At 45.3% G+C, this 12,408-nt stretch overlaps 1 protein-coding gene across 1 annotated transcript; it reads right to left on the bottom strand.

Moving 5' to 3' along the window:
- Window positions 1-5,481: 5,481 nt before the first annotated feature.
- On the bottom strand, window positions 5,482-6,712 carry LOC124649025 (protein FAR1-RELATED SEQUENCE 5-like). The gene is made up of 3 exons (XM_047188709.1): window positions 6,574-6,712; window positions 6,360-6,484; window positions 5,482-6,072 (listed from the first exon to the last, which is right to left on the bottom strand). Exons 1-3 carry the CDS (start codon window positions 6,650-6,652, stop codon window positions 5,482-5,484), a joined length of 795 nt encoding a protein of 264 aa, XP_047044665.1. The 5' UTR covers window positions 6,653-6,712.
- Window positions 6,713-12,408: the final 5,696 nt, after the last annotated feature.

The raw sequence follows: 12,408 nt of genomic DNA, 5'->3' as shown, positions 1-12,408 counted from the left end.
GTCCAAACTGATTCCAGAGAGCGGTTCTTGGTCTTCCGAGTCCCAAATGTTCATGCCGGCTATCGAGACGTCGATCGAGTCATCTGCATGTACGACTTCTACGTCGTCTCCATCCAACTGTATCAGGAATTGGTGCATTGTAGATGGAATGCAGCAGTTGGCGTGAATCCAATCCCTTCCTAGCAGGGCAGCGTAGGTGCTCTTCCTGTCGACGATGAAGAATGTCGTTGGGATCGTCTTTCGGCCTACGGTTAGATCCACGTTCAGGACACCTTGCGTCCCTGATGCTTGGCCGTTGAAGTCGTTTAATGTGACGTTGGTCTTGATCAGATCGGCACTAGAGCGTTCCAGACGCCGTAGCATGGAATATGGCATTATATTTACCGCTGCTCCTGTGTCAACCAACATCCTGCCGACGGGCTGCCCATTGATATAACCTTTTAAGTACAGGGCCTTCATGTGTTTGTAGCCCTTCTCCCGTGGTTTTTCGAAGATGACGGGCTGTGGACCGCAGTCAAACTGTGCTATCGGCACTTCTTCAGTTCCTGGGGCACGAAACTCTGATGGAAGGAAGAACACCATGTTTGTGCCAGCCGATGTACCTACATCGGCTTTTTCTTGTTTGGGACGACGAACTTTCTTTGGAGGACGAGTCTCTTCGTCCAAAGTCTGCTGAATTTTCACGGCCAGATCGGGCCGCGCTTTCCTCAACGTGCAAGTATCGCGCTTCGGCTTGCTCCAAGCTACGTAGACGCTGAACCCTACGCTTTTGGGAGTGGCTGAGTCCATCGGGGCACCACCTTGGCCGGTGGTACCTATCCTCTTCTTCATCTTCTGACTCCTCAAAGTCTTCATCTTGAGAGGACTCAGCACGTTTGTTCTGCGGCGGGAGAGGCCCTAGACGTCTGAAAACTGAAACTTCCCCTGCATCCTTCTTCCGGCGTCTACACTCCGGGCAGTTGTCGATTGTAGGCAATCGGCTCATCCCTGAGTCCCAACAATGTTTGAAGAAGGGACAGTCCCAGTGTCTGTCCATGTCTTCCTGCTCCCTTGACCTCTCCTTAGCGCGGTGCTCGCGTCCTTCGTCGTCTCTGTCGTGCCGACGGTACCTTCCTTTATCTTCATCGGACCGATTGTATCTCTCGTCGTTTCTGTCGTATTGCCGACGTCGGTCATACTGATACTCATACGTGTTGAGGAGGTGCGTGGAAAGTGGCTTTTGGTATCGCACGCTTCTCACTTGTTTCTTGGTGAGGTACCGTTTATCATCATATCGGGGCCGGTCGCGTGGATCGGCCTCCTCCTTTTCCTTGTTGCGGGAGTGACTGCTTTCCTCTTTATCCTTACCATGGTGGCGCTCAGGCCCTGCCATGTTAACATCGAACGAGAAATCCAGTCGACGCCTCGCGGAGTGGTTAGGTTCCACCATGTTGACGCCAGGGAACGGATGTGTGTCCACTTTCATGGCAAACTGTCCGAAGAGCAATCGGCCTTGTTCTATCGCCATTTGTTCTGCTGACGAAATACCTTGCAGTCATTGGTGGTATGGGTGAATGAGTGATGCCATTTGCAGTACGGCCTCCCGTTCAATTCTTGTGCTGTAGGGATTTTATGGCCGTCGGGCAACTTCAGTTGTTTTTCCTTGAGCAATAGATCGAAAATCTGCTTAGCTTTGCTCAAATCGAAGTCAAACCCTTTTGCAGGCCCTTGTGGTTTTACCCATTTGCAGGACACGGGGTTTGCCCCCCGAGCCCACTCAGCTACAGCCACCTCTAGGTCTGGTGCAGGATCTTCAGTTTCTTCCATCTCAACCAGGCCTATCAGACGCTTGAACTTGTCTTGGTACAATTCGGGGTGCCGCTCGCTCATACGATGTGAGTTTACGCACCATGTGCGACAATGAGCTGTACTCCGCTTGGGAAGTCAGATCCTTGATCGGCGTTGCGAGGCCCAATACTTGCCGGATCGATTGCTTCTTTCTCAGATAAACGAACCGAATAACATCGGTTCCTGACAGTCCTGAAACGTTGGATGTATTCAGACACTGTTTCTCCCCGCTTCTGCCGCACCTGTGTTAGATCGGCAATGCCAGCTTCGGTAGCATCTGAGTGATATTGCACGTGAAACTGCTCCTCTAGCTGTTTCCATGTGCGGACTGAGTTTGGTGGCAACGAGGTGTACCAACCAAAGGCTGATCCCGTAAGAGATTGTGCGAAAAACCTCACACGTAAAGGGTCTGATATCGAAATCAAGCCCAGTCTGTGCCAAATATCGGCTTACGTGCTCTATTGAGCTAGCTCCTTCTGCTCCATTGAATTTTGAGAATCCAGGGAGCCGATACTTGGGTGGCAGCGGGATCAGATCATACTCGTCAGGGTACGGCTTGGAATAGCCGATTGTCTTCCTCTTCGGCAGCATGCCGAACTGGTCTGATCCCGCCGGGCGTGCCAGAATGTGTTGCGGTCAGAAACCCACCGGCGAGCAGCGACGGGCAACACAGTAGAGCCGGGAGGCTCCCAGGATTGCGGCTGACCCTGGTCCCTCGGGCGACGGCCCGCAATGCCTTCTGGCACACGTCCTGGTGCTTACGAGGGCGTGCCACCTGACCTATACCTGGTCAGGAAGGTGATGGATTGCTTCGACTAGTTTCCTCGCATGGCAAACACGTAAACATTAAATACGAGCCCCGATCGGCTCATAAGTTGTTACGTGGATCGGCTCAAAGAGCCGATTGCCCCATGGTTCATGTTAGATTTATAAGGACATGGGGATCATGCTTTATCAATATCAAGCTAAGCTAATCTACGATAGTCTAGGGTTTTCACCGTATAATCGGAACATCATATGCGTAATTGAGCCTAGCAGATACGTAAGATGATATGAAACCAATCCTAAAGAGGCCTAAAAACCAACATGAAGTTGATCCCCAGAACAATCCTCTAGAGCTTAGTAAACCACACCTTACGCACTACCGGATCCTTCAACCCGTTTATAAGGCCTAACCATACGAATATCAAACCAATCCTTGAAGAACAAGGAGCAACTATAACGGATTAGATCTACTAAATAAAGAACAAGCAAGATGCTGCCCTTACACCTAAAATAGGTGTAAGGGAAGCTAGATATCGAGGGGTAGCGTAGCTAAACGAGTGCATCGTGAAAGCATTGTGATCAACCCCAAAACACCTAAGATAAGGGTGTTGCTCGCCATCAAAAATTCTTCAGCATGAGCAACACCAACAACGAATAAACTGATACTGCCTAGATCGCAAGATGCGATCTAGGCAGCATGTTGCTTACCCGGGAGAAACCCTCGAAACAAGGGGTGGCGATGCGCCTAGATTGATTTGTTGTGAACGTGATCGTCCTCCTTTCTCAATAACCCTAGATACATATTTATAGTCCGTAGACTTTCTAACTTGGGAATAAACCCAACCGTGTACGAGCTAAACTCTATCTCTTAATTCTAACCGACACGTAACCTACTATATTTTACAGATACACGGGCAATCTTGCCCAAACTTCTTGTACAAGGCCGGTTCGGGAATATTTTCCATGTATATCCTCTAAGCCCATTTAATCACGGCCCACCTCCAGACTTGGTTAAATTCTGGTGATAACAAATTCATAAGTGAATTTAGAACACATGTGCTGACGAGTTACTATGCCCATTGAACCAGTTTTTCAGCTAACTACATAGTATACAGAGCTCCCAACAACATGAGATGTCAAGCGATGAACAATCCAATACTAGCTTATATACAGTGATTTAAGGACCTTGAAAAGACAAACATTTTCATTTTTTCTTTGGACATTTACGGCTGTCATGTAGCACAAGTTCTTTGCATGTGCCGCAAACACGTGGCACATGTACAGTAACACCTAATTTTTTCTTTGGCTGTGCCTTCTTTTCCTTGTCTCGATGGCCCTTAATTCTCGAGCATGTGCCTCTTGCGTCGATATTTGTAGGTGTTAGGATATCAACTTGGGTAGGGAAGGAGCTACCAACAAATGATTCTTGTTCTTGTTGTGAAGTATGAGCTACAGCAAGCGTAGACTGGGAAATAGTTGATTCCAAATCACACAGACCCGAATGGAGCAAGTCTAGTCCCCCCCTTGAGTTTTTCGCATGTCGGATGAGATCTTCGAATTTGTTCCGTGCTACCAAGATCTTTCGTCTTGTTTCCATGTCAACATAGCCAATGGGTTTATCATCAAGTGGATTTCCATCTCCATCATAGACAATGTCTCTATAGGAAAATACAAGTTAGAACGTGAACAGTCTTAAATCAATCAAATATTCACTATAGGTATGGAATTAAAATTACCTTTTGCACATATTCTCCCATCTTTTGAGTATATAAAATTTTGGAAGTTCATTTATCTTTGCTCCCCTCAAGACACATATGACATGGCGGCACACAATTCCCTTGTTCTCAAAAAGCATACACGAACACTTGGTTATCATGGTTGTTGTTTGTAAATTAACTTCTCTTACCCTGTTTTTTGGGTGACTTTGATCACTAACGGACATGATTTTGAGACCCCCCACATCCTTTGTGTCCTGGACATCACAATGCTCTCTAGCAGCAAGTACCTCGGACTGAAACAAGTTAAAAACCTCATGAGTGAATATCAAGCTACCATGTCTTTCTATTTCCCAACATGTCATCAATCTGGGTGTTGTGTGTAAGCTCGTGTGGTCAGCAACCAACTCCTCTTGTCTCTGACATTTCAGGGCTGTGTCAAACCTAAGCCAAAACTCAACAAAAGCAAGCTTGCGACGAATGAAATTCTTGAAAAATGAGTTTTCACTCTCTGACCTGGAGGTGGTTCTAAGAATACCAGCTAGGGGAATGTCCATGAAGTATGCCGGCACCCATGACCCACGGATATGGTAACATTTTCCAAACCATTCATTAGTTTCCAAGTCAAATCTTAACACTACATTCTTCCAACTTTCCTCAAATTCTGTAGGTGTTTCAGAATTCCACACACAAGAATTCAACCTCTTGTAGAAATATTCGTTGGTTCTTAATTCCAGAGGGATCTTCTCAGGAACCTTTCACATAATGTGCCACATGCACAACCGATGCACTATGTTAGAGAGAATTGCTTCGATAGCATTCCTCATGCTGCCACTCTCATCCGTTATGATAACTCCAGGAGCGACCCCACCCATGGATTTAAGAAATGCCTCGAACAACCATTTGTAGTCCTCTGTCGCCTCATTCAGTAAAAATCCGCCACCCAGAAATACACTTTGCATATGATGGCTGATACCAGTGAATGGTGCAAAGATATAGTTGTATTGGTTAGTGCTGTATGTGGAATCAAAGGACAGCACGTCATGGAAATGACTGTAATTTTTCCTACTAGTTGCATCTGCCCAAAACAAACGCAATAATGTACCATCTTCATCGACATCATACTCAAAGAGAAAAGCAGCATTGAGTTGCTTCAATCTACCAAACTGGTCCACTAGCATTTGAGCATCGCAATTCTTGATTTTATTTTTGAACTCTGAATAGTAATTCTGCAAGTCTTTCTTCGTGCATCCCACACCGTCAAACGCCCCTGCACCAACATGAAGTAACCTATATGCTCTGGTCCAATGCTAGCTTTGTGGCAATCAAATAGTGTTAATTTGGCTCTCTCACTTACTTTCCTGTTTGATCTAATCAGGTGTTGCTTTCTAGGGGACACTAGTTCATGATTGTGATGCTCAACCATTGAAGCTATGTTATATTTGCCTTCACTATCCCGATTGATGTAAATATGAGCATCACATCCACACCTTGTTATTTTGACCTTGCGCCTTTTATTTGAAGCATTTTTATCCAAGTAGTTAACAGTATGAGTATCTTTTGTGGAACAGTATCCCTCCCTTGCGCATAAGAAACGCTTCCAGTGAATTACATTGTTCACCATCCTTTGTGACCCAAGACGGACACCAAATCCCACGTGGTGTGCATAGTTCTTGTAAAATGCCTCTACAGAAGCAATGTCATCAAATCTCATGCCTACTATTAGTTTTATTGCCTCGTCGCACACTGGTTTATGCAATGAGCCCTGGAAAGATGAACAGGTCAACACAGCTTTCATAGTTACGAAGATCGAGCTACGAAGATCGAGCACACATATGCATGTAAGCTCTCTGTATCAAACATGCCAAATGATTCTAGAGATTTACATTCATCATGGTTTTCGGGTAATAGCACTTGTTTTTTTCAGTTTGAGAAAATATAGTTATGAGATCTAATGTGCTCATGCCAAACGTAAACACTCGAAAGCCAGTGACCATTATAAAGTGTAGATTTGAATTGTGCAAAAAAGCATACAATCAGCAGTACACTTACATCTTGCGAAAAGCATTGTCTCTTCTTGGGTGTAGAGAATTCACTAAGAGGAAGCATCCTAGAATTAATCTCTGAAAAAGAGTTGGCATCACTTAATTCTGTCATTCCCAAGCTATTGACTGAGTCTGCAAAATAAATAAAAGACTGAGCTGAAGCACACATGATTATCATGAAGAACCAGAAATATTGGCACTATTGACGCCAAAAAACTTACCTGAGATAGTTGGTACGGTACGTGGATTGGCCGGGCATGCAAGGATTGGTGATGGTGAGGTTGCACTGGTCCCCTCCATTTAGAAGAACAATTCTACATTAGTTTCATATCAGTAACAGGACAGTAAAATCCAATGAATTCTTTTTCTCTTTTCCTATCGTGAGTACAAAACAAGACACATGCCAAGAACCGGATCATGTCAAGGTAGTGCATTCATATTAGAGAAGGTTACTGAACCACTTAACTGACCGTATTACATACCATAAAGCATCAAAATCAGATTAAAAATAAGTTGATTTCACTACATGGTGGAAAACTAGGAAGAAATACATGGTTCCATAAAAGAAGATTCCTGCCATCGGTGTGTACACTTCGCGTCCTAATTATTGCATGGTAATTTAGGTGAATTAACATGTTCTTCTGCAGAAACCTAGAAGTGAAGAAAAATAGAAGAACATAGGCATACCTGAATATTTCTCATACCAAAGAGCATAATGTAATGCAGCAAAGTTTTCTCTTCATTTCATTATCAGAACTGGTATAAAAATATTACTCCCTCCGTTTGTATTTAATTAACCATAATTAGAACCACTGCTACTTCATTTGTGATGTGTTCATGCGTCAGTTAAAACCGAAAATAGGTAGTAGTTACTACTGTGACTGAAAACGACAGAACGCAAAACTGTGTAGTTTCCTTTTGAATCCTTGTCGGAGAATGTAAGATATTAGTAGCAGGGCCCAAATTAGATAAGGAACTCAATAGATTTCAGGAAAAAGCACAACGAACCGTGGGCGATTTTGTGGCGCCGTCCCAAGCTCGCTTGACGAGCTGCAACCACTGTCGTTGCCTAATCGACGGTACCTCGGAGGAGGGATCCTCACGAGGGGGAGAAGAAGTAGGGGCCATAGGGCGGAGTGCACACGGGACGGTGGTACGCGAGTTACCCAGCTTCGGAACACCTGCACGATGACAGGGCCTTACTGCTGCTTGTGCGGAATTATCCGGGCGCTTTCGCGTTGTTACAATGAGTTGTGGTTGTGCCTCTAGGGCTCCCGGGATCCGGCTTATAAAGGCGCACGGATCTAGGGTTTACATGGAGAGTCCTAGCCGGATTACAGACAGCCTAACTACGGTACAATATCTTGCCGTGCACGTCACGGATCCGCCTTCCATATACGTCGTCCTGGATCCGGGTCCCTCATGGGCCTCCATGGATCCGGGTTACTCCTAATGTCGGTACGGATCCGGTCCACTGATCCTGGGCTGGACTTCTTCCTTCATGATCAACAGCAACTGGGCCGCCCGATGGGCCACATGCCTCATCACCATCTGTGGGCCACCCGGGCTTGCCGGATCTAGGCACTGTCGATGGTACACCCATGAAGTATACCCACAACAACCACCGTCGCTAGGCCTCCATTGCCGCCGCACGAGAGAGGGGAAGAAGGAAGGAATGTCGTCGTCTCCATCCGTACACGCCGGCACAGGATGGGGACGGCGGAACGCCACTATCGCCGTCGGCTTCGCCTGGACTGGAGGTGGATTTGGGAACTAGGGCTGAATAGAGCGCGTGGCCGCGTGGGGATGGAAGGATACAGAACCAAAATACGGAGTAGAACGGGGTGTTTGATGCAAAAATGATCCACCAGATCTAAAAGCCCGATCTGTGCCACAGATTTCACATCAAATGGTCCAGAATACTCGATCCTTCGATCGCACGTTATGCCCAGATCTCATACAAGTGCCCCCCACCTTTTTCCATACTGATATTGTCATTCGCTGCAAAGTAGTGCAGACGGGGATATCTAAGCTCTAGGTTAAATTTTTGTCTATGACACCATAGCTAGATGGTAAACAATGATGCACATCGGCCTTTGGTGAAGCTTAGCGACGGAGGATGAGACTTTTTCTTGATTGGGAATTCAAGTGGTTGTTCGTACAGCGACCTCAGCTGCTATCTAGCCAGTACGGAACCAGTCAAGGTGCCGACGACCGCCATGCCGTCGGCATAACTAGAATTACGGTCGGCACAACCCTGTGCCGACGGTCGCGGCACCTCGCTGTCGGCACAATACATTCTTGGTACAGATCTAGTTGCCGTTGGCATAGAAATAACGGTCGTTTAGCAATTCTGGCTCGATTTTTTTAAAATTAATTTTTTAATCTCTCACATGGACCATTTTACTGCACTTAATATTAGGTCGAATTCCACTCATGATTAAACTTTCCGGTCAGTTACCCATCATCACACTACTCCACCCCTAGCATGCTTAACTTTTTTTTTGTTTCTTTTTGACTAGCTTTCAGGAAAGAAATGACACCTTATTGATAATACTACCATATCAATCATATTAACCCCTATTCCTTGATGTTGGCATGTTGCACATCTTTATTTTTTTTGAATTCCAAACAATTACCTACATAAACTACAATGAATAAGTATATTAATCTTGAATTCAAATGACAAGAAAATGATTTTATTTTTTCTTTTATATTTAATATGGAATAATTAATATCTTTAAATCAGTAAATCAGAATTTGATAAATAATATGTCTAAATCGATCATAAAAATGAGAGGAATCCAAATATGACATCTATATCATATTTTGAACCTTAAAAATGTTTTTTCCAAAAAATCATGAGCATTAGATCATGGGGGTGGGGCGACGCTCTTGATCCTTCTAGTGGTGGTGGTGCGCGGCGTCGGCGGCCGGAAGGCGAGGTGGCGGCGGTGGTGGCATGGCTGGATCTTGGCCTTGGGGCCTAGAGCTGGCGGCCGGCTGCTGCGCCTTCTCCTCCGCGCGACGGGATGCTACGTCCGCATCACATGGATGCCGGGGCCGCGGCCCCGGGCATGGCGGCGGCGACCTCATCCCCGGAGGTGGACAGCCTCGTTGGGATCTGGGGTGGGGGATCTTGGGATCCCACACAGATCTCCGGCGGTGAAGATCCAGTCGACGACAAGTTCCGGGTGACGAGGAAGCCGATGAAAACCGTGCTTCGCTCTCGGGCTTGGCGTACGATGGCGGCGTCGCTTGGCGTCATTACCTTGTCGAAGGCATCATCTTTGCTTGTCTCGTCACTCCACTCGGCGAGTTGGAGATGTGCGGCTGCCGGTGAAAATCGTGCTCCGACACCGGTCTTGGCGGGCGATGGCGACGTTACGTGTTGTTACCTTCTTGAAGGCATCGCCGTCGCAACCTGCATCTACTCACTCGTGCTGCTCCACGGAAACCCAAGATCCGGGTCTCCCAGATCGGACGATGGCGGCGCTACCTGCGTCGTTCTACCTCTTGGGGCATCGTCTTTGGAGCAGCTGCTAGATGTTGGCGGATGATGGTGGAGTGGTATTCATCTACCACATTGTCGGTGCCGAGTCTCGGTGGCATGGTGCTGCAGGGTATCGAAGACGGATATGGGATGATGTATATGTGCAGGATGGTGGAGCCGTCTGGCGTCATGGTGGCATCGACGTCAGGTCTTGCAAGGTTAATGCGAGGATCTCTCTTGAAGATGGATTCGAGGAAGACGGTGGTAGCAACTTCTGTGGCGTGTGCATTGGCGTGCGCTGAGAGTCTGCTCGACTGGATGTGCTTCTCACCTGCTATTGGGCGGTTTGGGAAGGCATTTGGTTTTTTGGATGATGTGAGTTAGTGTATTGTCACCCCCTTCATCACACCGTAGGTTTAGTGATTTGTCTTTGAGGTTGATCTTTTGTATTGTTCTTGTAAGGTTTTGTGAATAATCTAATTAAAAAAGATGTGTGCATCCTTTGGATGCAGAAGCCAGGGTGATATATCCCCCATTTTGAAAAAAAAGTTCAAATCTGACCAACTTCCTCCTGACTTGGCAGGAATTTTTCTTTTTCACGAAGGGTGGACGAAAATGTTTAAGATACCCCGATTGGAAAATTGTGTAAGTAAGGTGGACTAGTATTTTTGAAAAATGGGGTGGTACCAATGTGAAACTTTAATTTGGTGGTTGCTTCACAAAACACTCCGTTTTCGACACCTCAAAAATGGAAAATGGCTTTTTCGTGCGATGAAAAGGAAAACTTCCTCCTGCAACATCGTCCGCCATCCCCAGATGCACATGTGTGCACAATATGGGCACATTATCACAAACTATGCCGCGATTCTATCAATAACATTGATCGTTTGACCTAAATGCCATGAAACCTCGAACCTGATAGCTCATTTTGTGAAATATTTTTTTGTGATGTTTGCAGTTTTCCAAGTTTAATATTTTTCCTTACAACCATGACACATAATATGACACCACACGAAGGTTTCACATTGTTTGGATCGTTTTTGAATTTATTATGCCCGTTTCAAACTATATTCAAAACGGCAGGCATGAAGATCCTTTGCCCGGGGTTGAGTCTCGCTAAACTTGCACTGGATCTATGATGAAATAGCATTTTGTGAACCTAAAAATGATTTTTAAAAAAACTCTTGAGCATTATATCATGTACCTGTAGTTCAAATCTGGTCAACCTCCTACAGATTCGGCAGGAATTTGTCTTTTTTCATGAGGAGAGGAAGGAAAGGTGTAAGGGTATATTGCCCCTATGTGTGGTTTTGGTAATTAGTGACAACCGCTATGGAATAACGTTTTCATTAAGTTTATATGAATGAATATTCCATAGACACTACTTGTAGTTCATGTGTTGGATTCAAGTATGGATGCCATGAAGATAAAAGATATACCTTGAGTATTGGCATCAAGATCATCGATTTGAAGAAATATATGTGATATGATCAAGGAGAAGAAATGAAGAAGGAGTTCTTATGTGGAGCTTAATATTAGCCATGCTCTAGCTTATGTGGTAAGCAATGAATGATCAAGATCTTGAGTGCTTGATTCCAAGTGAAGAATTCAAGTTATGGCTCTAAGTCGGTGTCATGATAGTCTCATGAGTTGAGCTATGGTTGACGAAGATTTAGGGCATGCAAACAATTGAAGGATTCTTTATACACCTCAAGATAGTATGATAGAGCATGAGAAGATACAAGGTTGACCAATACAAAGAGTGAAGAATAGATTCAAGATTGGTATTAACACATAAAGCATGAAGAATGTCCCACGAGAAGTCATGTGGTATGGTAAGCCGTGTCAATTATGCTTTATGAACTAACTCATCATATATGTTCCCTTGTGTTGTCTATGTGGGTTAGTTATCTTTCAATGGGTCAAAAGTGAGATGTCATATAGCCCATGAGAGGATGACGTCAAGTGGTGATCGTCATCAAGGTTGAGTTGGGCAAGTTCAAGTTGAGCATCTCAAGAGGATCATATGGTTGAATCTTGCCGTCCATTTGGTGATAATTGATATGTGAAGATGTGCATCAATGGAGCTTTCCCATCATGGTGTATGGGGGAGCATTTGTGAGTCTTCACGGGTAATGATGATCAAGTAAGGCATTCCGACTTGAGTGGGACTTGAAGAGTTATCATCAAGATCAAGCGGAATGCGCAAGGCAAAGGTATGACCTTGCTAGGTTTTCCTTTTACCGGTCTCAAGGTGGTTGTTGGGAGACCGGATTATAGGATAGATAGCCGCACTACCAAGAGGGGCTTTCGGTTAGGTAACTTGATCACATCGTCGTAGGGAGCTCAAACCTTTGCATACTTTGCATATCCCTATTACTTCTTGGTGTTTCTCTGTGTGAGGTTCTTGAGCTTGTTGCTAGCTTTACAACAAGCCCATGTTCATCGAAAACGAAATCCGCATGCATCTTCTATTGCGTTTTCGAGTTTGAACGTCTTCACCGTTTCTTGACGGTGGGAGACTCCCTCTCTAGTATTGACAAGGTATTAACTTGTCAATGCC

Source organism: Lolium rigidum, chromosome 1, assembly GCF_022539505.1.
Source record: "Lolium rigidum isolate FL_2022 chromosome 1, APGP_CSIRO_Lrig_0.1, whole genome shotgun sequence".
Classification (NCBI taxonomy): domain Eukaryota; kingdom Viridiplantae; phylum Streptophyta; class Magnoliopsida; order Poales; family Poaceae; genus Lolium; species Lolium rigidum.
This window is presented reverse-complemented; position numbering and strand designations above follow the sequence as displayed.